Genomic DNA, 26,625 nt, shown 5'->3' with positions numbered 1-26,625 from the left:
ACCTTCTCCATGGACCATTTCTCGTGCGAGTGCTCAGCGTACTTATTGATAAAATAATCCAGCTTCTCGGGAACATTCACACTGAGGAAACAGAAGAATGTTTTGATCAAATGAAAAGAAATGCTTGTGTTATAGCTATTTTTTTATATAGAAAGTGAAAGCTAGAGTCCCTTGACTACCATTATTCAAATGAATTCATGTTCAGGTCAGGGGTTTGAGGTATTACATTTCAGATGACAACATAAATCTTGGATTTTTATTCCCAAAGCATGTATATTGAATCAGTAGCACATGAGAAGGTGTCACTAACTTGCTGGTGTCGACAGGCTGAGGATTAAAGTTGCCCTCTGCATCCATGGACGACTGTTTCTCCATCATCGCCACATAGTTGGACTCCATGTAGTCTGGAGGCAGAGCGCCAGCCACAGCACTCAGACACGGCAGAGCTAGCTTAAACAGCTCAGCATCATACTTCTGCAGATACACACAGCGTGTGATCACCATTATCAAAGAAGCGTACACTACAAAAATACTATATAAAAAATCAATACTGCTGAATTAAGTTCCATTAAGTTAAATTTTATTTATATAATGCTTTTAAAAATGGGCATTGTCACAAAGAAGCGCCACAGACATCCGGATATAAAATTTAAAATTTTAATTTATCGCTAATGATCAAGCCAGAGGTGATGGTGGCAAGGAAAAACTCCCTGAGAGGACAAGAGGAAGAAACCTTGAGAGGAACCAGACTCAAAAGTGAACCCATACTCTTCTGGCTAATTCTAGTAAGCACTGCGCAAAATCACTAGTTAATAATGTTAACGCAGGCTAGCAAGTTAAACTACAATGTAAAATTCTGTTAGCTATATACTATATATATATATATATATATATATATATATATATATATATATATATACACACCTAAACTATACCTCAGAAAACATAAGCTAGATCTTGTCTTTTCTGACAATACCATCAGTTTTTTTACACATCGAAAAATTCAACACAACCACAGCTATTGTGATACGATTATCACTCACACACTCTACATCTATCACTCATACACTCTAAAAATGCAACCTGAATGTTTCACATATTTTCTATTTTTTTTCTTCATGTCTAAATTGCCACTTATATCACCAAAAATATATGTGTTGGATGAAAACTGTAGGAACAAAACGACAGTGAGCAACACACCAGACAGTAAGGACAAACTATCCCTTTTTCTTTTTTTACTCTGGTAGTTTGATGAAGGTAGAAAAAAGGTCCCATTGTGTCAGCCAAGTGTCTCTCTATGTGATAGTGTTAATTAGCTTTACATACTGAATAATCACAGCTTATCATAGTTTATGTTAATGTTTATAAATTTCTCATTGGAAATCATATGTCTCTACTCATGCCTAATTCATTAAAATACAGTAATGCAGATGGGATATATTTATAAACACTTATATCGCATTGATCTAATAAGATGCTGCAGATTTGAGCATATGCTCATAATTAATTTAGCTTGCAATATAAATGACTGTAACACTATTAGAGGCTGCTGTATATATGCTGTAAAATATTGTGCATTTGACACAATTTGTTAGATGCAGATAGAACATGCATGACTGATGATCTCTTCACCCTTGCTTCACCATGGCCTTGTATAAATGCTCAAAATGTTCAGCTAGGCAGAGGTAGGGTTAAATTTGCCTGGGTATCCAGTACCTTTCTGGCCAAAGCATCAAAGATTCCCCAGAATAGCTTTCGGGTGAGATGGAGCTCCTCGTCAGACGCTGCACCGAAGCTTCCCCATCCTCCTGACAGACAGTAGTACTTCCAGCATCGCTCGTAGTGATTGGTCAACAGCTGGAAAACAGACACAAGCAACAAGCTCATCTCACAGTTCAACTATATTTGAAGTAAAAAAAAAAAAAAAAAAAAAACTGAGTTGCCTGAACTCTTCCTTTAAAATCATGTCACCCATAATTACTAATATTGTTAATAGTGATTTAAACTATTATATTTTATATGAATACAGCCTAATGAAACTACGATAATCTCACCTTCAGAGGCATTTTGGTGTGTTCATTCAGCAGAGGAACGTCGAACACCAGACGCCTCAGCAGATGCTGCATCATAGAAGGCCTCAGTTTCCTAAAGACACACCCAAATACATCATTCATTAAACAAAACCTTGCATGTAACTGAACTTGGTTATGTAGGAAAAGGGACTTGTTACCACTCAAGATATTTAATTTAAGTACTGCCAAATAGGAATGAATCAAAACAAGCGCGCACACACACACACACACACACACACACGCACCCACACACGGCGAGCAGGCACTCTTCGATGGCGTCTCTCTGGGCTTTGGTGAGGCAGCAGCCCTTGGACAGGCGGTACACAGTGTGGAGGAGTGAGTCGATGAGTGAGGCGAACGGTTCTGTGCCCGCAAACAGAGGGGCACACTTCGTCAGCAAGGGTAGAACAGCAGTACACAGGTAACGGTTCAGAGCCAGTGCCATGTCTGTGGCACTCAGAGCAGCCTGAAGGTCAGAGAAGAAAAGTACATCAGAGTAAAAAGGGTGTAATGAGTACAGAAATGGCAAAAGGGTGTAATATGTAGACAAGCATGTGTAGTACGCAAAGGAATTCTAATAATGTGAACACCTATAAGTCAATACTATTAAAATATTTTACTATCTGAACACAGTCCGGTTATGCTTCAGATAAAAGTAGATCTAGCTGCTCTTTCAATCCTGATTACTTAAACACCCAAAATATAAATAATACATGGCTGTAAAATATGATAGAGTCTCACAGACCAAAGGCAAACAATGGTTTCTACATATTTTATCTTCACTATTCACTACCCGATCACGTCAACAAGCATCTGTTTTTTTTTTTTCCCAATGGTGATCTTGAAGTGACTTGTGGCCAAGTATGGTGATCCATACTCAGAATTTGTGCTCTGCATTTAACCCATCCAAGTGCACACACACAGTAGTGAATACACACACCGTGAACACACACCCGGAGCAGTGGGCAGCTTTTTTTGCTGCGGTGCCCGGGGAGCAGTTGGGGGTTCAGTGCCTTGCTCAAGGGTCTCACCTCAGTCGTGGTATTGAGGGTGGAAGAGAGCGCTGGTCATTCACTCCCCCCATCTCCAATCTCTGCTGGACCTGAGACTTGAACCCACAACCTTCAGGTTCACCTTCGGGTTGCAAGTCCGACTCTCTATCCATTAGGCCACGACTGCCCCCGTGATGGATAACAAATGCATTTTACAAGTGTGCAACCTCGTATTTATGCCCCAGGGAAACATGACATGCTTAAAATCAATTAAACGATTGCTAAATTTACTCTCATATGAAGTCCTAAACCTATGAGAAACACTGAGATTACTTCACCTGTCAATGAATAGCATTCAGGATCACATTTTTTTTTTTTCTCCCAATAATTGCTAATGGCTCACACTTTCAAGTTGTACTGTTTTTCTTTTTACTGTTGGTTTGGACAACCAGATTGAGGGTCCAGGACTTGATACCGCTCTGCTTTCTAGTAGAGCTTATGACAATATCAGAATCCTCTCTTCCAATTCTACTTTTTTCCCTTATGGTGGAATCTTATATGATATTGTCAATATTTTTGTCTTAATAATTGTGAGGATTCTAAATCAGGTAAAGCATGCATCACATAATCATCTGTTTGCACTAATTGTATTTGTATTATTCATATTGGAGGACCAACTGTGTAATTAATCACACTGACCAACCCCGAATTTCCAAATGCCTCAACGTACTTTATTTCATGGCCCAGTTCATGTGACTAACCGTATCCAACGAGGCAGCAGCTCTCAGATCAGGCAGGAAGCCGACCTCCAGCAGATGGAGCAGGAAGTTCTGGTCCTCGATTCCGTAAACACGGTCCAAAAAAAGAACCATGGCTGCTTTGTGGTCCGGACAAAACCCAGCGGACATGTCTGGCTCTACCACAGAACCGTCTGAGTGAAGAACGGGACAGAAAGATCTGCTACTTCTTGCCAGTACTTGTGCATGTGTGTGTGTCTGTTTTATTACATCTAATTATGTTCCTTTTAACTTTAGCCACCATTAACTTGAGTATATGTTACTTATGATCCGAGTGTGTGTTACCTTTAGCAAGTGTGGGCATGTGGAAGGGGAGGCTGATCACCCCCTCCAGATCCTCAATGGGGATGAGAGAGCGAAGGATGGCCCGGATACGAATCGCCTCCCCTTTACCAGCATGGATCAGCTGCACAAGAGGAGAGCCATTTTACAAATCCTTTGCATGTGTCTCATGCAGATTTCTCCCAACATTACAGAATGTAACTTTAACCAACAAAAGACATTAAAATTTTGTTTATTTAATGTCTAGCTTTTTTGTTCTGTGTGTGTGTGTGTATTTCAGACTCACATGCATCTCTGGAGCACATCGGCCCAAAAGATCGATCAGAGCAGCATAGAAGGTCATGATGGCATTACCCATGTGTATAGTGTCATCCTCCTCATCCTCCATCATATCACTACTGTACAATATACACACACACACATATACACATACACACACCCACACCCACACACACACACACACACACACAGCCTTGTAATGAACAAACTATAAACCACAAATCGCATTCTCATGGGTCAGGATTTCTGTCCAACATGGTCTTTTATCTCTAGTAATGTTGGTGAACTATGCATGTGTCTCTGCATGTGTCTGTGTGTGTGTGTGTGTAAGAGAGATGGAGAGAGAGTAAGAGAGAGAGAGCAGTCCATACAGTGTCTTGCTGTCCTCTGATGTAGGTGAAGGTCTGTCTCTGCTCGGATCTTCAGATATTTTAATCGCTTCCTCCATCGCTGCCAGCAATCCATTCCCACCTTCACCGCGCAGGGCGGGGCCAAAACACTCCGGCCGGCGAATCAGAAGCCGCACCACCACATTAGCGTTCTCTTCCACACTCTCACCTACGGGAAAGAGAGAGGCAGTTAGCAATCGGCCAATTGATAGACAATAAGAGAAAGAACAAGTAGAGAGAAAAACAACAGAGAGAAGGAGAGAGTAGGTAAAAAAAAATCCAGAACAGACTGACTGAAGCAGGAAGAGGTATAGCTACTAAATTGGCAGGTCAGTGTATATGGGTCAAAAATGATCAACAAAATAGCAAACAAACTTAATATTATATTTATGCCATTAATATTTTAGTGTTTTTATTAACTTTTTAAATGTAGATTAAATAGCAACATTTGATGTTAGAATTGCATTTCTCCTCTTTATAATAATTTGCATTAAATAAAAGATAAACAATGTATTTCTGATAAAGTAAAACAATGTACAATGTATTGACAATCATGAAATTCATGAGAAGTAGTCTTAACAGGCCCAAGAATTATGTATAGTCCAGGTTCAATATGTATGTTTTTAATCGGGATTTCAAAAAACTACAAAGCCAACTTGCTGAAGCTTTACTTAAAGAGGCAGCAGAGCAGTATATGTTACAGTAGTCTAATCTAGAGGTTATACAAGCATGTACCTGTATGGTTTACATATTTTGAATATATCTACTGTTAGAAGAAGACTTCTTCATTAATGTGACTCTCACCGTTACAGAACACAGCGAAGCGGAGGAAGTCGAGGTACCGCTCTCCCTCCACAGGGTTCCAGCCAATATCAGGATAACCCTTAGACACTAACATCACACAGCTCTGCAGCCCACAGCCTGCTAGATACTGCACCACCTGCACATACACACACACACACACAAAATACAGGAAAATAACAAAGCAAAATGTGTAGTAATTCTATACCTTTGTTAATGTATTTTCAGAACAGCCATTAATGCTAAACAGTCACATTGAACTTTTGGTAAACCTGTTTTTAATATATAATAAAAAGGTTACATGTATCTCATGTACATAAAGGTATTAAACAATGAAGCCATAGTTGTTTTTTCCCCAAAAATTATTGCCAGTTGTTCTGGTGAGCACTGCACTCCTGAGCACTTTACTTTACTTCAGGTACATACCAACTAGATATAATGATTAGGAACTCAGAGAGGAGTGAAGAAGTAGAGAAACAGAGAGAAGGAAGTGTGTTTGTTTTCGGACCTTCTCCAGGTCTGGTTCCCTGAGTGCCAGCGCCAGTTCGTTATTGTCCATCACAGAAGCAGCAGCTACGTCCAGTGGTGTGGAGCCGCGCATTGATGGAGATGCTGTAGAGGATACACACAGGCTTCACTGTACACTGTATATTTCACATATACCCAATCACAAATGTACTGTCATGTATACACAGGACAGCTGCAGTGGGCTGGAAATTCTTGATCAGGGTGGAGTCGAGTGGTGATGGGGTCTGAGTCTGATATCACAAAAATCTTTAAATGTGTACAAAATGAGTTGAGTGGTCCTTTTAAACCGTTTCAGTGGGCTTCCAATCCAGAGATAATCACAGAACAGTGTTGCTTCACACGTTAGTCAGGAACCCAGAGTAACAACACTTATTTCTGTTTAAATAGTCAGCAGTGGTGGGCCTGCGGATTGCACACACTAGCACTTGATTCCACAAACAGAACAAATGTAACCGGCTCTCCTCAAACTATACTCTTTTTTTCTTTTTATATGCACGATACACTCTGCTAGACAAACTAATTTTGTGCAATAGCCCTTTACCATCATTTATAACTGTGCACAATCTATTCCCACGCTTGGTTTGCTCAGATGAGCACACATAACCAGATTGGGGAAAAAAACAAATGCCACGATTAAAAAGCAGTGGAGTGGATTGTAAGAGTAACAAAAGCTTTCTGGAGTATAACAGCAAACGAGTGGTAGACCCAGGGAGAAAAATGTAATTTAGCTGGAGAATGAAGCTAAAGACTTAAGTACCTTGACTGAGCTAAGGGCTTTACCCATTAAATGGTGCTATACCTCAGTGGCAAAGAGTCTTATACATTAACATCTGGCAAAGACAATTTTTTGGAGAGTACATGTTCAGTGGTTATAGGGCTTTACTTTTCAGCCACTCTAAAACATTAATCATTCATCTTTAAGAAGATAGGGAGTGTTGTTACCGAGACCCACGCTGCTGTTCTCCAGCAGGTAGCTCAGGTGATCAAACATGGCCTTCTGGTTCTGACGGCTGATCCGGCAGAAGTAACACAGAAAGCGGCAGCAGTTGGCCACCATCTTAGGAAATGTGATTTCCTAGAAACGAGAGAACCAAGAAACAGACATACAAACACAAAAATGCAGATAAAACTGAAGAGAAATACTTTAACAAAGAAGTCTAGCCATATTATAACAATCTTACTATTAATATTAAAATTCATAAATTTAACACTATTTTAACTGCCAAGCACACTATAGGGTATGATGGAACTCTACAAGTAAATACAGTTTATTTGTTCTCCAGTTTAGTGTTTCTATTACTGACTTGTTTTACAGTTATAAGAAATTGCTTGTGTGTGCTTTATATGAATGGTACTGCTTTTGCTCTTTATTTCAGATTATGAAGTCATATAACAGTCCTTCAGTCATATCAATAAATCCCTGTTTAACAAAAACATTCTCATCTCCACTATAGCCTCCACTAAAGCCTTTTTTTTTTTCAGGAAACCAGGAGTCCTACAGGAACACAGGGACTTTATGAATGCCTGTTAAAAATCAGGGCTAATTTTACTTCCCAGGTCATTTCACAGAACCGTTTAAGTTCCTGCTCCATAGTAAGTAGTTTTGTGCAGACCAGGAATTACTGTGGGTGGAGCTTATTATACTGAATGTAGCTGACTGGTATCAGGGCTCAACCTCTACGTGTACGCTGTGTTACAGTAGTTTTGCAGCATGCTGACATTATGTTACTTTTGCACAGTTTGCATCACTTCAGTCATTTTCTACAACGACCTCCTATGCTACCACAGCGATTTAAAGTTACTCTTTGTTCTCACTTACGTTATAGCCGTGATAAAAAGACATTCCCTCACCAACCTAGCTTTTTTTACTCTCCTTCTCTCTCTCAGAAAACACAGCTTGTCATTTTACTGAGAAAACAAAAAGCATAAACTCTTCTGTCCTGAAGACTTTCCTTTGCTGATAAACTTCACAAAGCACCATTACTGTTACAAAGCAGAGATTCTCTAATTGTTACAACTGAGATTCCTTCCATAAATGTTAAATAAATGTCTCCTAAAAAAAAAAGCCACTTCAAAGATTACATGTTTTATTTTGTTAAAAAACAACACTTGTATCCTTAGTAGTAGATTATGTTGAGCGTCCACCACACGAGTCCCTGTGTATGAGCTTTTACTATAGAAACAATAATGTATTAGAACAAGCACATTAATATTAACCCATCATTCATGTTCTGTTGTGGCAGCACTTTGTACATATTTTCAACAAAGTGTTATGAGTGACCTTTTCTATGTGAACTAAATTCCTATTGTAGGCTAAGCGAAATTACTGATGTATTCTCCGTGTGATGAAGTTCATATTTCCTTCTAGCAGTATTCTTGGTAATAAGATGCTCTCTGCTAACGATCCTTGCTAGGAGTCATCTGGGTGATCTAAAGTAAATATTTGCTGCTTTTAGTTTGTTTTGAATAATAGGCTAGTCATTCTCTGCTATGCGTGTTAGGCAGGGTGATGGTTACCTTGGACTCTCCCCCACCCAGCACATTAACCATGACCTCCATGACCGTTTCATGCATGCCCAGAGCTCTCATCAGGTTTGGGTGCTGATAGAACACCTTATTGTTCATGATGTCGCTGTAGAGGACAGGAAATGAGCCATCAGGGTTCCCATTGATGCTTAAACATTTTTGATACATGAAGTAGTTTACAGAAGCGAATGACACAGTGTGTGTGTGTGTGTGTTCACCTGAGGCCACGGATCATGAGTTTCTCTTCCTCACGACCCATGCGGACGCTGAGCAGTGAGCGGATCTGTCCGAGTGAGGCTAACAGGTTGATGGTGTCCTCTACAGAGACAGCGTTGATGGTGTATGTTTTGGGAAGAGCTCGCACCTGCCCTCCGATTCCATCGTACTGCCTGTGTAGCAGCACGAACATGGCCCTGACCAGCTCAGGGTCCTCGATCACAGACTCCTGAGCCCAGCGCACCATCGTCTCTGAGATCAGCTGCTGCAGAGTGCCTACACAGTGCAAAGACATCACCCATCGCCATTTATTCCATTTTACTAATAAACGCTTTACATGACTTATCACCCAGTTAAAACAGCAGGCCAGCGGTCTACCGAGAAAATGAGGAAAACACACATAAAAAATTGTGAATACTTACTGGGCTTCTTGGCTTTTTTTTTCTTCGGCATGTCAGTCATTTTCTTCTTCAAGTACGCCACTTTTTCCACCAGGGACATGAGACGCCCTCTGATTGTGAAATCGCTGTCTCCCTCCCCCATCTTATCATCATCAATCTCTATACCTGCACCAACACACGCAATATTATCAGCATGATATCACTGTTAAATCAAATGGATAATACCAATTAAACACCACAACATTCACTTACAGAAATAAAAATGCAACTGTGTCTGAGTTTTGCAGTGGCACCAATTTCTTAAGGTCGTTCACAGTAGATTAAAGTTAGTAGTCCTCACATATCATTATTTATACATACATATAAATAAAAATACACTTGGCTGTGGCCAACTGATCGAAATGGGGATATTATTATTGATTTCTAAGCCTATAACAGACATCGCCAATACAACAATAAAATCTCTGTTATGATTTGATGACCCTCTAAATTAGATATATGTCTTTAGTGCAGCTTCCAACGCTGAATCAAAATTTATATGGAAGAGAAAAACTTGCCCAAAAGAACTGCATAAGTAGAGTGAGTTGAGTGTGTAACAGAGCATGGAGTGTTTGTGTGTAAGTGTGTGTTTGTACCACAGTGTGTCATGAGATCCTCATGGAACTGCAGCAGCTGCTCTCGGATTTCCTCTGGACACGGACACTCCTGCTTCTCATCCTTAAAGCTGAGCAGCATGTTAATCTGAGAAAAGAATACACACACACAGTCATGCAGACAAAAAAAATACACTCTCCAAGTGCACATAACAGAGGCTGTGGCATTAAAAAATGCTGAATCGTGAATTTGTACAGACCTGTTCCTGGGGCGGTGAGCGGAACTCTTTGGTTTTGCGAGCAGTGAGGGCAGCAGACATGTTGAGTGCCTGCATGACCTCGTTATAGCGGAAGCGCTGATTTTCCTGCAGGTTAGCTACGAAGTCATCAGAGAAGGCCACTACCGCCTCGATCCGGTGCCGGACCTGACAGTCACACAGATACTGCAGCAGGTGGCACATCTGATCAACAGAGAAACAGGTCGAATAAACCAGGTATGCAAATTACAACTTGAGGTTGTATTTTTTATATATTTTCCCTGAAAAATGTTTTTACATTTACTCATTTGGCAGACGCTCTTATCCAAAACAACTTACAACTGAGCTGAGCAGATGAAGGTTAATAGCCTTGGTCAAGGATTTAAACTGAGCCTAGAGCCAACATCCACACATTTTACAGTATTTAAAAACATTTTCATTTCTTCTGAAATGCGCATCAGGTGCATCACAGTGGCACTATAATGACCCAGAAGATGTTTACTGAAAGTTTGTTTTTTTTTTAAATAAGGTAGGGGAAAATGGCTTCCCACGCATCTTCTAAAACAAGCCACTGCCTGCAACACACCCAGAAGGACAAGGCAGCTTATGTTGAATTCTGATTAACATACAAAACCACAGAGCCAGCAATGCAGCAGGATAAATACAATATTTTGATGTGGGAAGGAAACTGCCCACATTGACACACATGGCACTAGTTCATTAGCACATTAACAAATTACAAATCTCTCTCATTCAACTGCCAATAACTAACTAACTAACTAACTAACTAGCTAAATACAGGTAGATAAAGGAAAATAATTGACAGGCATTCAGGGCTGAGGTGTTGCTGCATAATGGAGGACAAACTAACTGAGCTGACATCTTAGCCATCAAGGTACAAAGCGTATGATGTACAATCTTTCAACTTGTGAGTCGTTGCACAGGAGTGTATCCAAGGCTTTGGAGACATTAATAAAAAATAAAAAAATACACTACAACTGTTTTAAAAAACTGTTAAATATGCAGTAAATATGTTTACATCTACATTTTATTTAAAAAAATCTGCTGTGTTGCAAATTTCTGACCTGCAATTTGACAGGTTCAGGAAGCTTCATCTGCAGCAGGCCTTCCTTGGGCACTTTCCTCTTTCCACTCTCCTCCTCCTCCCCTCCTGGGCCTCCTTCAGTCCTCCTCTCTCCGTGATCAGTCTCTCTGACTGGGCTGACGGCCCTGCCTTCCTCCCTAGAGTGCTGTGAGAACACGCTGGGCTCGATGAGTTGTAGGATGGCCCTCAGGTCTCCATTGTGGAAGATGCCCATGATGAGCAGTGTGTAAAAAAGCTTGATGAGAGGCACGAAAAGAAACTCTGTGCTTCCGCCTACAGGGTCTCTCACGTGCAGACTGCCCTCCTGTACCGCCTCTGTGAGCATCTCCATCGTGCGGTTCTTCAGCGTTTCCAGTGGGAACTCTGGACTGTATTGGAAACGGTCGCTCCCTCCACTGCCGTTGCCCGCAGTGACAGCACTGACAAAATTCGGAGAGGAGAAGCGCATGCGTGGTCTCAGTGAGGTGCTCAGGCCGATTCCCGGCAGGCCGTGGCGCTTCTTCTGCTCATCAGGAAAGAGTGTGATGCTCTTGGTCTCGTCAGTCATGGGCACAATGTACTCGTTGTTCATCATGAGCCGGGCCGTGGCATAGCTGCTCAGATGGATGTCAATGAGCAGTTCATAGTAGCCGGTGCGCAGTAGGCCCGCCATACTCTTGTTCTGAATGGCTGAGAGCAACTGAGACTCGTCTACATGACTGCAGAGCGCCGCTGCCACACGGTGGTTCCCCAGAGCGCACACAGCTGAGTACAGACGCAGTGTGTGGTAGTGGAACTGCAACAGCTCCCGCTGTTCTGTCAGCTCCAAGATATCCACCGACCTGCACACACAAACACATACACACAAAGCAACTAAGCTAAACCAGTGCATCTTTATGAAATGCAACGAGAATGTTATGTTCTCTACAGCAAAATAGCCAAATATATCATTCATTGCAGAGCATACTGACGTATCACAACAAAAAATACCTTTAAAAGACCTTCAAACAATGGCAAAAATCAGTGTGAGCCTATGGGGGACGTTACCAGGAAGTCTGTGCCACAGGAATGGGTGTGTGTGTCGGGGGGTCATACTGGTGAAAGTCATACTGGGAGGGTTACCTATTCTCCTCAGGTATATGCAGGGCCATGAACTGCAGCGGTTCTGTGCACTGCACCATCCAGCCATGCCTCTCATTGACCCTGGTGACCTCTGACCTGAGGAAGTGATTGGGCACTCGGCTCCAGAGCACAGGCGTGAGGAACTGGACATGTAGGCGGGGTGGACACTGAGACACTGCGTTCTTCCTCTCACTCTTAAACAGCCCGGCTGATAATGGCATCACATTCTGAAACACAGAAACACACACGATGGAGCATCCACACATATGTTCATGCACAAATGCATGCCTCCCATTCCCTTACATCAAACTGATCTGATTGGTGTCTAACATTAACTTCTCTTTTAGTGTTTTTAAAGTCAGATAACAGTGAGTCATACCATGTCCTAATCCCAATCAGCAAGTGGTTAAGGGTTAAGGCAAATGTTTAAGGACATACATCTACTTCAATTACCTCTAGTAATATCAGCCTTGTTCCTCCAGCAAACCATTTCTTGTTTGACTTTAAAACATAATTAAATAAACCTATTTTAGTGTAACTCCAGTGAGTTGTGTGTATATGTATTTTGTCTGTATGTAGGTTTATGTGTATAGAGGTGTGTACGTATCCGTGTACACACGCTGCGTGTGCATGCTCACCTTGATTCGTCCCAGCTCAAACTGGAAGACGTTGGGGCTGGTGGCCTGAGCAAACACTGCAGGGAATAGTTTGGTACTCGGCTCCACCTAGACAGACACACACTCATTATCATTTGGTGACACTGAACTTTAAACCCTCCAATATCCCTGGACCTGTTGATGGGTTTAGACTTATTGTCCTGACTTGTACAACTGCATACCTTTCCTGTTATTCTCACTGTAGTTACAGAATGATCTATTGCGGTTACTAAACAGTACACTTTAGAATAAATAACTGAATAATAAGCTGAGATGTGTGTTGTATTACAGACTCCCACACTCCTTCACTCATACACTCAGTGGCCATTTTATCACATACACCTACCATGCAAATGCACTTTTCTGTCCTCATACAGGTTTTCACTGTAGCCTATGAGACACTCCCATCAGCACCACACACACCATGTGAGTGTCATTGCTGTACTGAGAATGGTCCACCAATCTAAACTTTCACTGATCCTCAGGGAGAAGGCAGCTGATACTTGTGGTATATGCGGCAGGTGGGCCAGATAAATTGGCTACTGAGTGCATTTATGTGTGTGTATAATAAGCAGCAATCTCATTAGCACAGCCATATACACTGTCGTACCTGGTAGTAAGTGCTGAGCTCTTTGCCATTGGCTGTGAAAGTGAGCAGGCCGCTGGCTGTGTCCACCATACAGCCAATCTCTAGGCCATTATTGTTACGGCCCTGCCCAGGGTTATTATTCTCACCGGCCCACACCATGTAGCAGTTACTGCGCTTAATACTACAGCACACATACACAAAGGAAGAGAGAGAGAGAAAGAGAGAGACGGACAGAGCAACAACGGTTACAGGACAATAATATAGCAAATAGAATGAGAAAAGAAACACCACAAAAATCTTACTATAAATATTTTAAAAAAAAACCAGAAAATTCTATTCAATTCTTTTTAAATTTATAAATAAATAAATTTCAAATTTATAAATTTATCCCTAATGAGCAAGCCAGAGGTGATGGTGGGAAGGAAAAACTCCCTGAGACGACATGAGGAAGAAACCTTGAGAGGAACCAGACTCAAAAGGAGACACATCCTCAGCTGGGTGACAAGGGATAGTGCGATTATAAATCATTTCCCTTTATAACTGTGTACTACAGAGTCAAAAAAGCACAACTGTATAAACAGGAACTTATGAGCTTATGAGCAACTTATGAGTAAGAGTCATTTCTGAATTCATTATAGATTTAAATTAAAGTCTATTGTGTTGAAGTTATCAGCTGGTCAATGATGGAGACTTGAGTGCAAAACTGTTCGTAGCAATGACAATCCTAATTGCATTCCTCAGTATAGCTACTGTATAGCTACAAAATGCTACCTACGCGGTAGGTGGGCCAGATATATAGTCCAAAATTCATACTTTTTACACATTACACCGGAGTCACGAGCCTAGAGAAGCTTATAACCTGCAGTTAAGCTTTCTGCGCATGTGCTGTGAAGAACTAGAGGTGATTTGAAAGAAATATTTATGGAATATTTTGGACAAAACAGATTCCCATTACGTGGTAACTACATTAACTTAGTTGCTCCAGTGCAAAAGACGCAAACCTCGGGCAACGAACATACCAACATTTACACATTTATTTATAGCTACAACACATCAGCAGTTAGACATTAGAATACACGTACAGTATTGTTAGACCATATGGCTAGACCATAAAAGGGATTTTCAGTTCTCTACACAGCTCTCCCACCTTTCTAGATTAGCAATGGAAGAGCTCTTCCCTGGACTATCAGTTAAACAAACCAATGAGCCATCAGACCTAGCGTCACTGACCTCTCGTGAACTTTGCCCTTCTCATCTCCGAGGGTGACAGTGACAGTCCGGACCTTGTCAAGATGAAAGGCTGGGTCATACTGGTGGAAGTCAGAGGTTACCCAGCCTACCCACACACTGGACGGTTCCTGGCCTGGAAAGATCCGCACCGAGTAGTAGTACTGAACCACGGAGGAAAAAAAGGCACTGTAACCGTCAGTATTTATAAAAATCATACCATTTATTTATTATTTTGGCTCTGGAACTAAAATTAAACAATTCTGGTGAGACTAAATTACAGAGCATCAGCTTTAATTCAAGGGAACTCTGGGAGAGTGTTCCTGGTCTGTTAAAAAGTGACAATGTTTACACGTACAAAAGAATCTGATAACTGCAGTTATTCGGAAAAAAATGTAGAGTTTGTTTTAAAATATAGTATGCTGTTTACGTGACCACTTTCATGTAGCGACTGCCAATGGCATTTTTAATGTGCATTTAAACACACTCCGCATGTCTGATATTATTATTGTCCCACTACTTTAATGTGATGATCTGAATTGGACGAATGACGTGGATAAGTGCCATTCACTATATACAGATATAAACACCCTTGAATTGATGCTGACACGTGAGCTGCAGAGGTGTTGGTGAATTGTTACTTCTCACCGTGCATGTCTGCATGAGGAACTCATAATCATCTCTCTCATCAGCCATCACCTCCTCAGACAGACGAGCCGAAGAGTTACTCGTGCTGAAATCCGGTTTAGACTTTTTCAACATGAATCTGCACCACACACACACACACATTTGACTTACACCTGTAGTTTTTAACTAAACCTATCGCCACCTTCTTAATTTTTGACCATATAAAATCATTATTTATTATCATTATAGCAGGTATTATATCATGGACAGAATTTTCACCTTTGTAAAGACATCCTTTTCACATTTGTGATTATTTATGTCCCTTTTTATTTTTCATGGTGCCTTGCCATCTTCACTTACATAGTTTCTAAAATTATTCAGAATGCTTTATGTTTATTTTTATCTGGGATGAGTCTCAGTGTCGTAATTTTATTAAATATCATTCAGACCTGCGATCCCCAAAGAGCAATAATGTGTAGTCCCGCACACTGGGAAAAGGACTTTATTCACTACCAATAACATTTTTTGTAAAGTGTTAGATTTGACATTTCTCTGTAAGCCTATTTTTAATCTTTTTTTCTTTTGGCTTTTTTCTCTTTTAGACAAAAAATGAAAGAGCACTTTTGGACCATTTTTGGTGCCATCCCGAATAAATTAATTAATGTTAACGCTATGCTTATCTAATGTGAGCTAGGTCGAGCATGCATTGATAGATTTTAATTTACATTAATGAACTCAAACTATTCTCCAATTACCTTGACAGAAAGTGAGGGTGCCACGTCAGTGCAGCTATTTAAGCTGGGAACACAGCCGAGCCAAGATCACTGTCCAAAAGATTACTTTAATGTAAGATGGGGGGAAGGGGGCGGGGCTTTCAGGGGTGTCAGTTAATATTAGATATAATATACGCAACTTCCAATCATTCCATATTCATATGATGACTGGCTCATCTGCTGTTTTTATTAGGGGTTAAAAATGAAGTGTGATCTTTTAGTATATTTCTGAGTGATATCATGCACTAGAGGTCTCAGTAGAGCACTCCAATGGAAAAATGCTATATTTCGCAGAATTCCTGTGCAAAATATAGAAAGATCTGCATTATGCCTTGAGTTGAGAATTCTTCTGTATTCTTGCCACTGTAACATTTTAATCTATCCATCCATCCATCCAAATCCGATTCCACACACACACACACACCTCTGTTTTAGTTTGGATGGTTTCTCCTGGTTGTAATCCTTGTGGTTGTTAAACTCGTCCCTGTCTTTTTCCGGGCCGTTCGAGCTCATGTGGCCGTGAGAGCTCTTCATCAGCACCTCAAAGTCTGACACTGTCTCAAAATCTTCCAGATCTTTCTTTGGAGAGAAGAAGCTGCCATTAGCTGGTAAAGTCCCGCCAGCGGGTTTCGTGAATCCCTCAGCGCACTCGATGGGCATGCTCAACCGGTAAAACACGATGTCTGTATTACTGTTCTGGGACCCAAATGACCTCTGGGTGACCTTCAGGCATGGCGGACTTTCTACTGTGCCATCAATTCTCGTGACCTTTTGGAGACAGCAGACATACACACCACTAAACACACTCGGTATTATTTCCACTGAGCATCCTAGGAAATGCAGTTACTTAAAATAAATCAAGCCTGTCTATATGTAATGTATGATGTATATCAAATAATCAGTTTAATCCCAACCTAATTAAATCTCATTCAATATAAATTGCAAGATTTAACTGACATGCTCCATAAATATGTGAAAAACTGAATGATTTGACCTGAGAGTAGTAAAAACAGAGGTACTGGATTGAATAAAGCCTCATATGCTTGTGATGTAGCTGAAAATACAGTGTGTGAGCAGACCTCAATGTGCTCGTAGCCTGGCGGTACAGGGATGAACTGAGGCAGCCTCTTGCTGAGCCACATGGTGACGTCTCGGTTCATGTTGACGGCGAACGGCTCGTAGCCCTCCTGCAGGCCGCAGATGGTGAAGAACTTCAGTGTGCTCACGTCTTTCCCAAAGTTCATCCGGCCCACCTGACTCACGCCCAGACTGCACACCGGGATAAAACCTGTCTCACAGCACACAGCGCAAGAAAAGGTGTGTTACACCACAGGAGATAAAATACAAACCTAGGACAGGTTCTGTCCTACATGAGCATTTTTGGGAAATAATTAGATCAGTGAATAGCAGTAAAGATTTGTGAACAGTTAATCATCATTATTCAAACACATGTAAACATTTGTTCATAGGTAATCAAAACACACTTCCTGTTCCTAATGCTTTGGTAAATATACTGCATGTGCTCCACTACACACTGCGTTAAATCAAGAGTTTGGCAAAAAAGAAAATGAACCAAGACATGCGTGTTGTCTGAAGAATATTATATTATCTCATAAAATACCAACTGCATAATAAACAGTACAAACTACTCGTGATTATTAAGACTAAGAACGTAGAAGAATTCAGGACTAATGCTATTTATTTAAAGCTATATTATGATTAGGTATGCCGATGGCACATGTACTATGGTCCAACTGTAAAGAGGCATATTTAATTTATTTTCAGAGAATTTGGGAATCTGGGTCAAAACTGGCACAGTCGGCCATATCTAATAATTGGGTGGTATTTTCATTCTGGGTCCTGGTCCATATCATGTCTAAATTGTGGTAGTCAGATGCAAATGAGTTCATCACTGTCGCTCCATGGTGCTATGTGTTCAAGATGGAAATGTAATTCTCTATCTTTTGCTACCTGGGCAGTGATATGGATGATATTAATGCCACATTTTCACTGCAGTGTTTGCTGTATCATAGCAACCAATAGGTGGCAATATGGTCTTCTTTTTGTAGGCACACTGTGAACGGAAAGGATTTCTTAAAGGAAGTGTTTTCACACACACATACACAGCACAATTACAGTGACTGGTTTCTGGCTGATGTAGATAATGGAGACATCGCACTGGCTAGAACACATTTCCTTGTGTACTGAATTTTGCATAGGATGCAATACAGCATCAACATACGAATGAACAATATGTTTTACTAGGTGTATTTTTGTAGTTCTATTTCTTCAGTACTTGTGAAGCAACATCAATCTTTTGTGAACCCCTAGTGTGTGTGCATGCTGTTTGTTCCTTGTTTTGTGGAATCAGCTTAGCAGCACCAAAACCCAGACAGTAAGCCTGCTGAGATTCACTTCCATACACATACACACATGTGCACACAGAAAAAAAACTCACAAGAAAATTAAATATATATAATTCTTGTGAAGACTAATGGCATCATGAATATTGTAAAGTAAAAGGAAAGTTTAGCAGAAAACCTAACTGCCTTTGCCAGGAGGTTAAACCTTGGCCACACTTACACACGCCCAAATCAACACAGAAACGGTGTGATCATAACGTAATAACCAAGTCAGTAGTTGACTGTATCTCCGCATACACACGACACAAATGAGATCTCGCTACCAAATGTCTGCCTAACTAAACCATCCACATGTAGATTGGCACAGTAGATGTTTCAATTTTTCCATGATGTATTACAGTATTACATTTTATAAGCCATCATTAAAAAGTATTTCTAGTAAAATTTAGCAGGCTCAGCTACAAAGCGCTAGCAGGGTGGCTAACACCGGGTCAGTCTGAGCTGCTCTCTAGCTCCAAAACCATCGTCCAGTCTCAGCTTAAATAGAAATAGCTAAAAACAGCACACAGTATTTCAGCCTAATTAGTCATAGACATATATTTATAAACTGAGTGGGTGTTATTTTCAGACACAGGATTGAAACTCCAGTGGCACAGTATAATAGATGAGTATCTAAAATCACAAATCTGAGAAGTGAAAACTGAACCTACGGGGAAACGAGGAATTAACAATCTAAGAGCAAACAGAGGAGATTCAGAAATCAGGAAAGTCACATGGTACAAAGACATCTCAGCCTGACTGACTAAAAACAAATTACGACTTAGCAAAAGGCAGGGAAAAAACAAGCTTAACATATACACTGTTTTCTAATAGGGCAGAATAAAAGCTACATGCTTACATTTACACAGCTAGGACCACTTGTCTGATTTTTACTCTGATCTTTACACTCACTCAAGTGTAAATGCATAGCTTAGATCATCTAAGCTTTATGACAGATAAGCCACATCAACATTGTTGAAGCTTACACAGTTTACCCAGCGTTAGCCACTACGGGTGTAATGCTACATTCTGGTCATGATTCGATTCGATTTACGATACTAGCTTCAATTCGATTCTCAGAATATTTTGAAAAAATCTGAATGAAGAAAAACAATGCCAGAAAAGACTCCTGTTTTATTTCTGAATCTAAAACAATGTGCATTTTTGTCTGTATAAAACTAGGCAAATCAAAAAATTACTAAGAACAGAGGCTTAATATTATAAACAAAATTTACTACATCTTAAAAATAAATAAATAAATACATAAGTAAATGTACAAATTCTCCCAAAACTTTGAAGAAACAAAGTCTTTGACTTGGAATACGATCGATAGAAGCACAATGCGCTGATTAGGTGTCTTTTTAACATGAAATAGAGCTCCTAAGTAGGCTAAAATGCCTGGTTGAAAGCTACTGAAGAGCTTTTTTTAAACTGTTACGCTGTTTCCCGGTAATGGCGCAAAGAATGTGATCATGTGACAAGCATGCTCTCTCTATATAATCTAATTCTATGGGTTGCGCAGATTGAGACCTTTGGTGTTCAAACAGTGCAACTGCATTAGACGGTTAGATTTCCCCATTGTGAATCGCACATTTCCACAATACACAACATCGCATTTTTGCATTGTGATGCACCTTGTCACGATGCATCGTTACACCTCTATTAGTCACACTACATTAATATGGAAGAAATTCTGGTAAACTATGTTGTGGCAGCGGGGGAGTGATAGAGCACCGGCTGTGTATGGGAGGAGAAGTCATAGAGTTCAAGCGGGAAACGAATGATTGGCTACACCTGTGTGTAATTAATGGGACAGTAATAGCATATATATCCTGTGTGTCTCGCAGTGAGCTGCTGAATGCTAGACAGAGAGAGCTGGTGCATATTGGAATGTTAAAACCGGAAGCATCCCGCTGAGTCTGTGTCAATTTTGAGTTCTGTCTTGTTTGAATTGTGTTTTCTGAGTTTGAAAGACCCATGATGAAAAGCACAGAGCAAAAAGAGAAAATAAACACATCACCTTTCTCTCTCTCGTCCTCATATCCATCACACTCAGCAGGGTGGCATATACATGCAGATATTGAAAAGTTATTTTAATACAGTGGGGAAAATAAATGTTTGATCCCTTGCTGATTTTATAGGTTTGCCCACTCACAAAGAAATTAAGGGTCTGTAATTGTTATGATAAGTTTATTTTAACAGATAGAGACAGAATATCAACCAAAAATCCAGAAAAAAAACACATGATACAAATGTTATAAATTGAGTTGCATTTCAGTGAGTAAAATAAGTATTTGATCTCCAAGCAAAACATGACTTAGTACTTGGTGGAGAAACCCTTGATGGCAAGCACAGTGGTAAGACGTTTCTTGTAGTTGTTTACCAGGTTTGCACACATCTCAGGAGGGATTTTGGTCCACTCTTCTTTACAGATCTTCTCAGAATCCTTAAGGTTTCTTGGCTGTCACTTGGCAACTTGAAGTTTTAGCTCCCTCCATAAATTTTCTATAGGATTAAGGTCTGGAGACTGGGTAGGCCACTCCATGACCTTAATCATGACCTTAATGTGCTTCGTCTTGAGCCACTCCTTTGTTGCCTTGGCGGTAGGTTTTGGGTCATCGTCATGCTGGAAGACCCATCCACGACCCATACAATACAAGGCCCCGTCCACTGGCCCCTCAACGTGGCAAAGCCCGCCTGTACCTTTAGCAGACAAACAGCCCCAAAGCATTATGTTTCCTCCGTGCTTGACTGTAGGGATGGTGTTCTTAGGGTCAGAGACAGCATTTTTCTTCCTCCAAACACGACGAGTTGAGTTGATGCCAAAGAGCTCAATTTTGGTCTCATCTGACCACAGCAATTTCTCCCAATCCTTCTCTGAATCATTTAGATATTCATTGGCAAACTTCAAAAGGGCCTGTACATGTGCCTTTTTGAGGAGGGGAACCTTGCGGGCGCTGCAGGATTTCAATCCATGGTGGCATATTGTGTTACCAATGGTTTGTCTGGTGACTGTTGTCCCAACTGCCTTGAGATCATTCACAAGCTCCTCCCGTGTAGTTCTGTGCTGATCCCTCACTTTTCTCATGATCATCCTTAACCCATGAGGCGAATCTTGCATGGAGCTCCAGACCAAGGGCGATTGGTGGTTATTTTTTATTTCTTCCATTTGCGAATAATCGCTCCAACAGTTGTCTCCTTCTCACCAAGCTTCTTGCTGATGGTCTTGTAGCCCATTCCAGCCTTGTGCAGGTCTACAATTTTGTCCTTGACATCCTTTGACAGCTCTTTGGTCTTGCCCATGGTGGTGGTGAGGTTTGAATGGAAGATAGAGGTTCTGTGGACAGGTGTCTTTTATACACATAACGAGTTGTCGTTAGGAGCACTTTCTTAAATTGACAGGACTAATCTGTATCATGTGTTTTTTTCTGGATTTTGGGTTGATATTCTGTCTCTATCTGTTAAAATAAACCTACCATAACAATTATAGACCCTTAATTTCTTTGTGAGTGGGCAAACCTATAAAATCAGCAAGGGATCAAATATGTATTTTCCCCACTGTAAATGATCCAGACTTTGTACTGCATATTGTGTCTGTGAGAACCAACACCAACCTACAGAGCAATTCACTAGGTGAAAATTCTGAACAGGTTCAAGTGGAATGTGGAAAGAACTGAAAAAAATGGGTGCATATTTAATAAACATAAAATATGTATGTTAATATAGAATCAGCATCACTACCACTTTCCCAACCATGACATATGTATTATTTTTTCTAGCACAGTAAAGCTCATTTTAATTAAATTACAATTGTTCTGCCATCAGCATGGTGAAGTCATGATCCAATTTACTTAGAACTGAGACACAATATAATCCAAGCATAGAGCTGAGCAACTGAAAGTTGTGTTTAAGAGTCCAGCAGTGGCTCTGTGGCAGCTCTGCAATGTAAAATTACAACCTTCTGATCATTAGTTCAAACCTTAACCACTGAGCTACCACTGCCCCAAAACTTCACACCTACTCACAGGAGACTCACCATTTTACTCATGCATTATCAATAACCACTTAGGCTACTGATTTTTTTTTCCTGCACACAAACAAACACACACACACACCATCTCCCTGTCTTACTCTCGCCAGGAAATGGACAGAATAGTTACTAACCTTCCCAGACCTCAAAGTCCTTGAATGCGAGTTCAGAGCCAGAGTCGTCCAGCAGCACCTCTCCGTTCAGTGTGAACATCATGGTGTGCTCGTTCAAGTCCACCATGCAGCCTACAACATCTCCTGGCAGCCACGAACGCCCAAAGTGCTCGTTTCCCTGGTGCCACCTCTGGGCCTGGAGATAATATACACACAGGTTAGAGATAAGAGTTCATACTGTAATAAAGGACATCAACATGAGTGAATATACATTATACATTTATTTTGACAAGGCATAGCAACATACATTCTCTTCCTTCCTTATCTGGTGCTCTCACACACCCACCTGGCCTCTCCATCTTTACAGCTCTCACTGATTCTGATGATGATGATGATGATGATGATGATGGTGATGAGAGCTCTCCTCGACTGTTAAATTTGCTATCTTTTTTTTCCTCCATCAGTAATCCTACTCCTTTCTATTTCTCTCTCATGCTCATGCACACTCTCTCTTGCTCTCTCTTTGCACCTGGGCCTATGATCTCTGAGTCACTCTGGCTGAACGGAGAGGCAGCTGGGGGAAATAACAGCCTCCGTGTTCACTCATACACACTCAATTCACAGCCATCATGAGCTTCACACTTTGCCATCAAATAAAGCTTCGGAACATGGCCAGAGACAAGTGGGCTAACGGGATATTTTAACCTCAGCATCAAATCTAAATTATTTTTACAATGGGAATGGAGTTTAGAAAAAGGTTTGGTTTAGAAAAAGGTACAATTATTTTTTATTTTGGAAAGACTAGTAATTAAAGCCTGTTCTAACAGAACTGACTATTTATTAAAAGGTAACTGTGAATAATACCCCATCCAGCTGTATTTCCTGGTCCCAGATCAATGGCGATAAATGAATTAATGAACTGTGATGGGCAAAAATAATATCAGATTGTTATTTTGTGTAATAATTAAACAAAATATTTAACAAGCAGACACACTACAGTCAACAAAAGATTCTTGTAAGCAGACAGCACTGATGGACCTAATATTAATCTTTGATGCATCCCCACTGAATACCTCAAACAGGTAAATTACTCCTTAAACTGCATGAAATTCAGTCCTCTTTCTCACATGTGGCTTTGCACCACCAATAAGAATATAATTAACATGATTAGAATAAAAGCATTTGCACTTTGAGTTTCTAAGTAATGTGACAGGTTGTTTATTTAATCTAACAAACCCTTTCATCAAAACCCTATTATTCATATTACAGATCATATAATTCATATCATCTTATTTGCAGATGGGAACACTGGGAAGTCTACAGTTTCTGTTAGCGTCCTATTCACGTCTATAGAATAAAAAGTAGTAAAAGTGAACAGGAAACCGACATAGGCCAAAGCACATACTAAAGAGAATGTGCTGGTTATTTTGCTTTGTATAAGTATAATTAGCCTTTTCTCTTTCCTTGCCTTAAATCCATCAAACACGAAGGCCTGGTCATCAGAGCCCAGCTCCTGGTCTGGCAGGCAGCCCGGACGAGCCCAGCCCACCCTCATCTCGCCTGCTGTCACCACCTCCAGCTCAAAGTACCACTTCCCAGCATTCACACAGTACGTCTTTTCAGCCCGGAAGATCCGGAAACGCTCTGTAGATACGTTATTGATGTCTGCTCGAGCTGCTGGAGAAGAGAGACAGGCAAACAGGAAACGTACAAAGAGGTCTAATGTTGACTTGACAAAGCTGAAACTATTACTAACAGTTATTTTACACTGTACCACAGCACTGCTGAATGCTCAGTGTATATTCATGCACTCTGAGGTTTATATTAATGTGCTCATGCTAACAGATTATCGTTTCTTTGGTAACAACAGGGCACTGTAAATGGCAAACAATCCACGTAAAGAGAAAAAAAATGTATGTACATATTGATATATTAAAGTGTTCTGTGAAGAGACGTTTTTTTTTTTTGAAAGAGTTTCCATTGTTAGTGCTTTGCAACTGCCAGAGCTAAAACTATTCATTTAAGCTTTCCAACATGGGAAAGTCTTTAGGACAGAGGAATTTGTTTTGTGGTTTCTTTTCTGTATTTTTCATCTTACTAACTTCAAAAGTGAGAAAAAATATATAGAATCTGGTAAAGGAACTGTTTTTAGCTATTATATTGTAAGTGATAACTAGAACTAACATGTTTTGTAGACACTCCACAACATTAAATGTAACTATAAACTACAGTAACATTCATTAATAAAGAAATTGTGAGCATCAGCTAACCGCTGTTGTATTTATGTAATATCGCATGAGCAAGAGTGCAACTATACTAAATAACGGCATGGTTGTGATTTGGCCCTGTGAGCTCATGCCGTAGCTAATCATGGCTTGCCAATATTCAGATTAACTGCACCATTGCGAGTACTGCAATACAACAGTTCTATAAACAAGAAATAAATATTGCGTAACTAACATTTCAGACACAAAATGGCCAAATGTTTGGTTTATTTTTGCTCCACTAACAGAAACAGATCCTAAAGAAGCCACACTGACTTTATAGCACATCGGATAGCCGGCTAGCTAGCTCATATTGATTTGTATATTCTCGTTTAAGGTGCTTCCAGCAAAACTGGTGTGCCTTCTTCCTTTTCATCTTCATCTGATGAGCTCGCATATCTTAAGTCAAAAGTTATATTCATGAAAAATATTGTTTGCCATGTCCACTGATGATGTCGCTAACACTACTGTAGTAACGGTTTTGAACTAGGAAGTGGAATATTACAGAGGTGAACACAGACGAGCAGAGTGATAAACACAGTGAAACATCCCAGTGCGGTTTTAGTAAATATAAGCACTCTTGGAACACCGCTCGACCACTCAGATTAGTGGACCGGAACTATCTGTTTAGGAATGTCACACTTCTAGTTGTGCTGTTATACGAAAATAATAAACTTTGTGGTAGTAGCAGTGAATCGCTTCAAGCCAGGCCACATCACCACCCTGTTGTTAATTATTTTTGAATAACAGCATGCCCCTAAGCGTTTTATTTATGTAGAGATGAGTGAAATTAACACCATACAACAATCTCTCTATGGCTGTTCTTCTCCATCTTCTTTTAAGACCCAAATGTGTGGCCATTACCGGTTGCCAGAGTAACTGTATTGCTTATCTTCCAGCAGCAGCGAAATGAAATCTGAAAGAAAAACTGTCTAAGGTTTTGCCCTTGCAAGTTCTAATCACAGAGATGCCACAGCATCTGTAGTCCAGGAGTCAAAGACAGCATAGCCGGCAACGTCTGGCTTCACATGTCTTGGAGGGAATGTGTTCGATTTCACTCTCACAGATTGGTAGCTTCTTTACCACATGGGAGATTTATATCTAGCTCACAGGTTCCCAACCCTGGTCCTGGAGAACCCGTTATCTGTGTACACTTTATTGCTTCCCTGCTCCCAACACACCTGATTCAACTAATCAGATAATTAACGGATTAGTGGTGCATTAGACCAGGCAAAGCACTAAAATGTGCAGGACAGGTGTTACTCTTGGACCAAGGACGGGAACCTGGGAACATGCAGCTTAAAACAACAGCTAAAAAGTAGAATGCTATAAAATGTCACATACTAAAGCAAGACTAAGAGCAACAACCCTAAAAAAACAAGCAGAAACTGTAAACAGCTGAATAATAGGACAGGGGAGCGCATCACCAGGGAGGATACTCAGCATCTAGAGATGTATATGTGTCAGATTTCAGGCGGTTATCAGTTTCAAAGAAAAGCTGCAGCAAAAGAAGGAAAAGACGAGAGAGGAACAATCCAGACTCCCTCAGGACCATAGAGCACTCCAGGAAACACATGCCATGACAGGATTAACAGCCATGATCAT

The 26,625-nt window shown here is 40.5% G+C and overlaps 1 protein-coding gene across 11 annotated transcripts in view; it reads right to left on the bottom strand.

Annotated features, from left to right (window-relative positions):
• The window catches only part of ryr2a (ryanodine receptor 2a (cardiac)), a 180,298-nt gene that overhangs the window by 51,754 nt on the left and 101,919 nt on the right, over positions 1-26,625 (bottom strand). For 4 of the 11 annotated variants that reach the window (XM_053238392.1, XM_053238395.1, XM_026915121.3 and 1 more), the window contains exons 26-52: positions 24,225-24,433; positions 22,778-22,952; positions 17,291-17,499; positions 16,636-16,979; positions 15,460-15,577; positions 14,815-14,975; positions 13,606-13,765; positions 12,978-13,064; positions 12,340-12,566; positions 11,219-12,059; positions 10,137-10,337; positions 9,919-10,024; positions 9,305-9,448; positions 8,885-9,158; positions 8,658-8,772; positions 7,083-7,215; positions 6,121-6,224; positions 5,616-5,751; positions 4,794-4,980; positions 4,430-4,541; positions 4,147-4,267; positions 3,826-3,995; positions 2,318-2,538; positions 2,055-2,145; positions 1,717-1,857; positions 311-474; positions 3-81 (exon numbers count right to left, since the gene is read on the bottom strand). In XM_053238392.1, coding sequence (XP_053094367.1) covers positions 3-81; positions 311-474; positions 1,717-1,857; positions 2,055-2,145; positions 2,318-2,538; positions 3,826-3,995; positions 4,147-4,267; positions 4,430-4,541; positions 4,794-4,980; positions 5,616-5,751; positions 6,121-6,224; positions 7,083-7,215; positions 8,658-8,772; positions 8,885-9,158; positions 9,305-9,448; positions 9,919-10,024; positions 10,137-10,337; positions 11,219-12,059; positions 12,340-12,566; positions 12,978-13,064; positions 13,606-13,765; positions 14,815-14,975; positions 15,460-15,577; positions 16,636-16,979; positions 17,291-17,499; positions 22,778-22,952; positions 24,225-24,433 — 5,030 coding nt within the window. The remainder of the gene's footprint in view (positions 1-2; positions 82-310; positions 475-1,716; positions 1,858-2,054; positions 2,146-2,317; positions 2,539-3,825; positions 3,996-4,146; positions 4,268-4,429; positions 4,542-4,793; positions 4,981-5,615; positions 5,752-6,120; positions 6,225-7,082; positions 7,216-8,657; positions 8,773-8,884; positions 9,159-9,304; positions 9,449-9,918; positions 10,025-10,136; positions 10,338-11,218; positions 12,060-12,339; positions 12,567-12,977; positions 13,065-13,605; positions 13,766-14,814; positions 14,976-15,459; positions 15,578-16,635; positions 16,980-17,290; positions 17,500-22,777; positions 22,953-24,224; positions 24,434-26,625) is intronic. The other 7 variants (XM_053238393.1, XM_026915128.3, XM_053238397.1 and 4 more) reach the window with 3 other exon arrangements.

This window comes from Pangasianodon hypophthalmus, chromosome 12 (genome assembly GCF_027358585.1).
Source record: "Pangasianodon hypophthalmus isolate fPanHyp1 chromosome 12, fPanHyp1.pri, whole genome shotgun sequence".
In the NCBI taxonomy this organism is placed as follows: domain Eukaryota; kingdom Metazoa; phylum Chordata; class Actinopteri; order Siluriformes; family Pangasiidae; genus Pangasianodon; species Pangasianodon hypophthalmus.
Note: the sequence above shows the minus strand (reverse complement) of the source record. Positions and strands in the feature narration are given on the sequence as shown.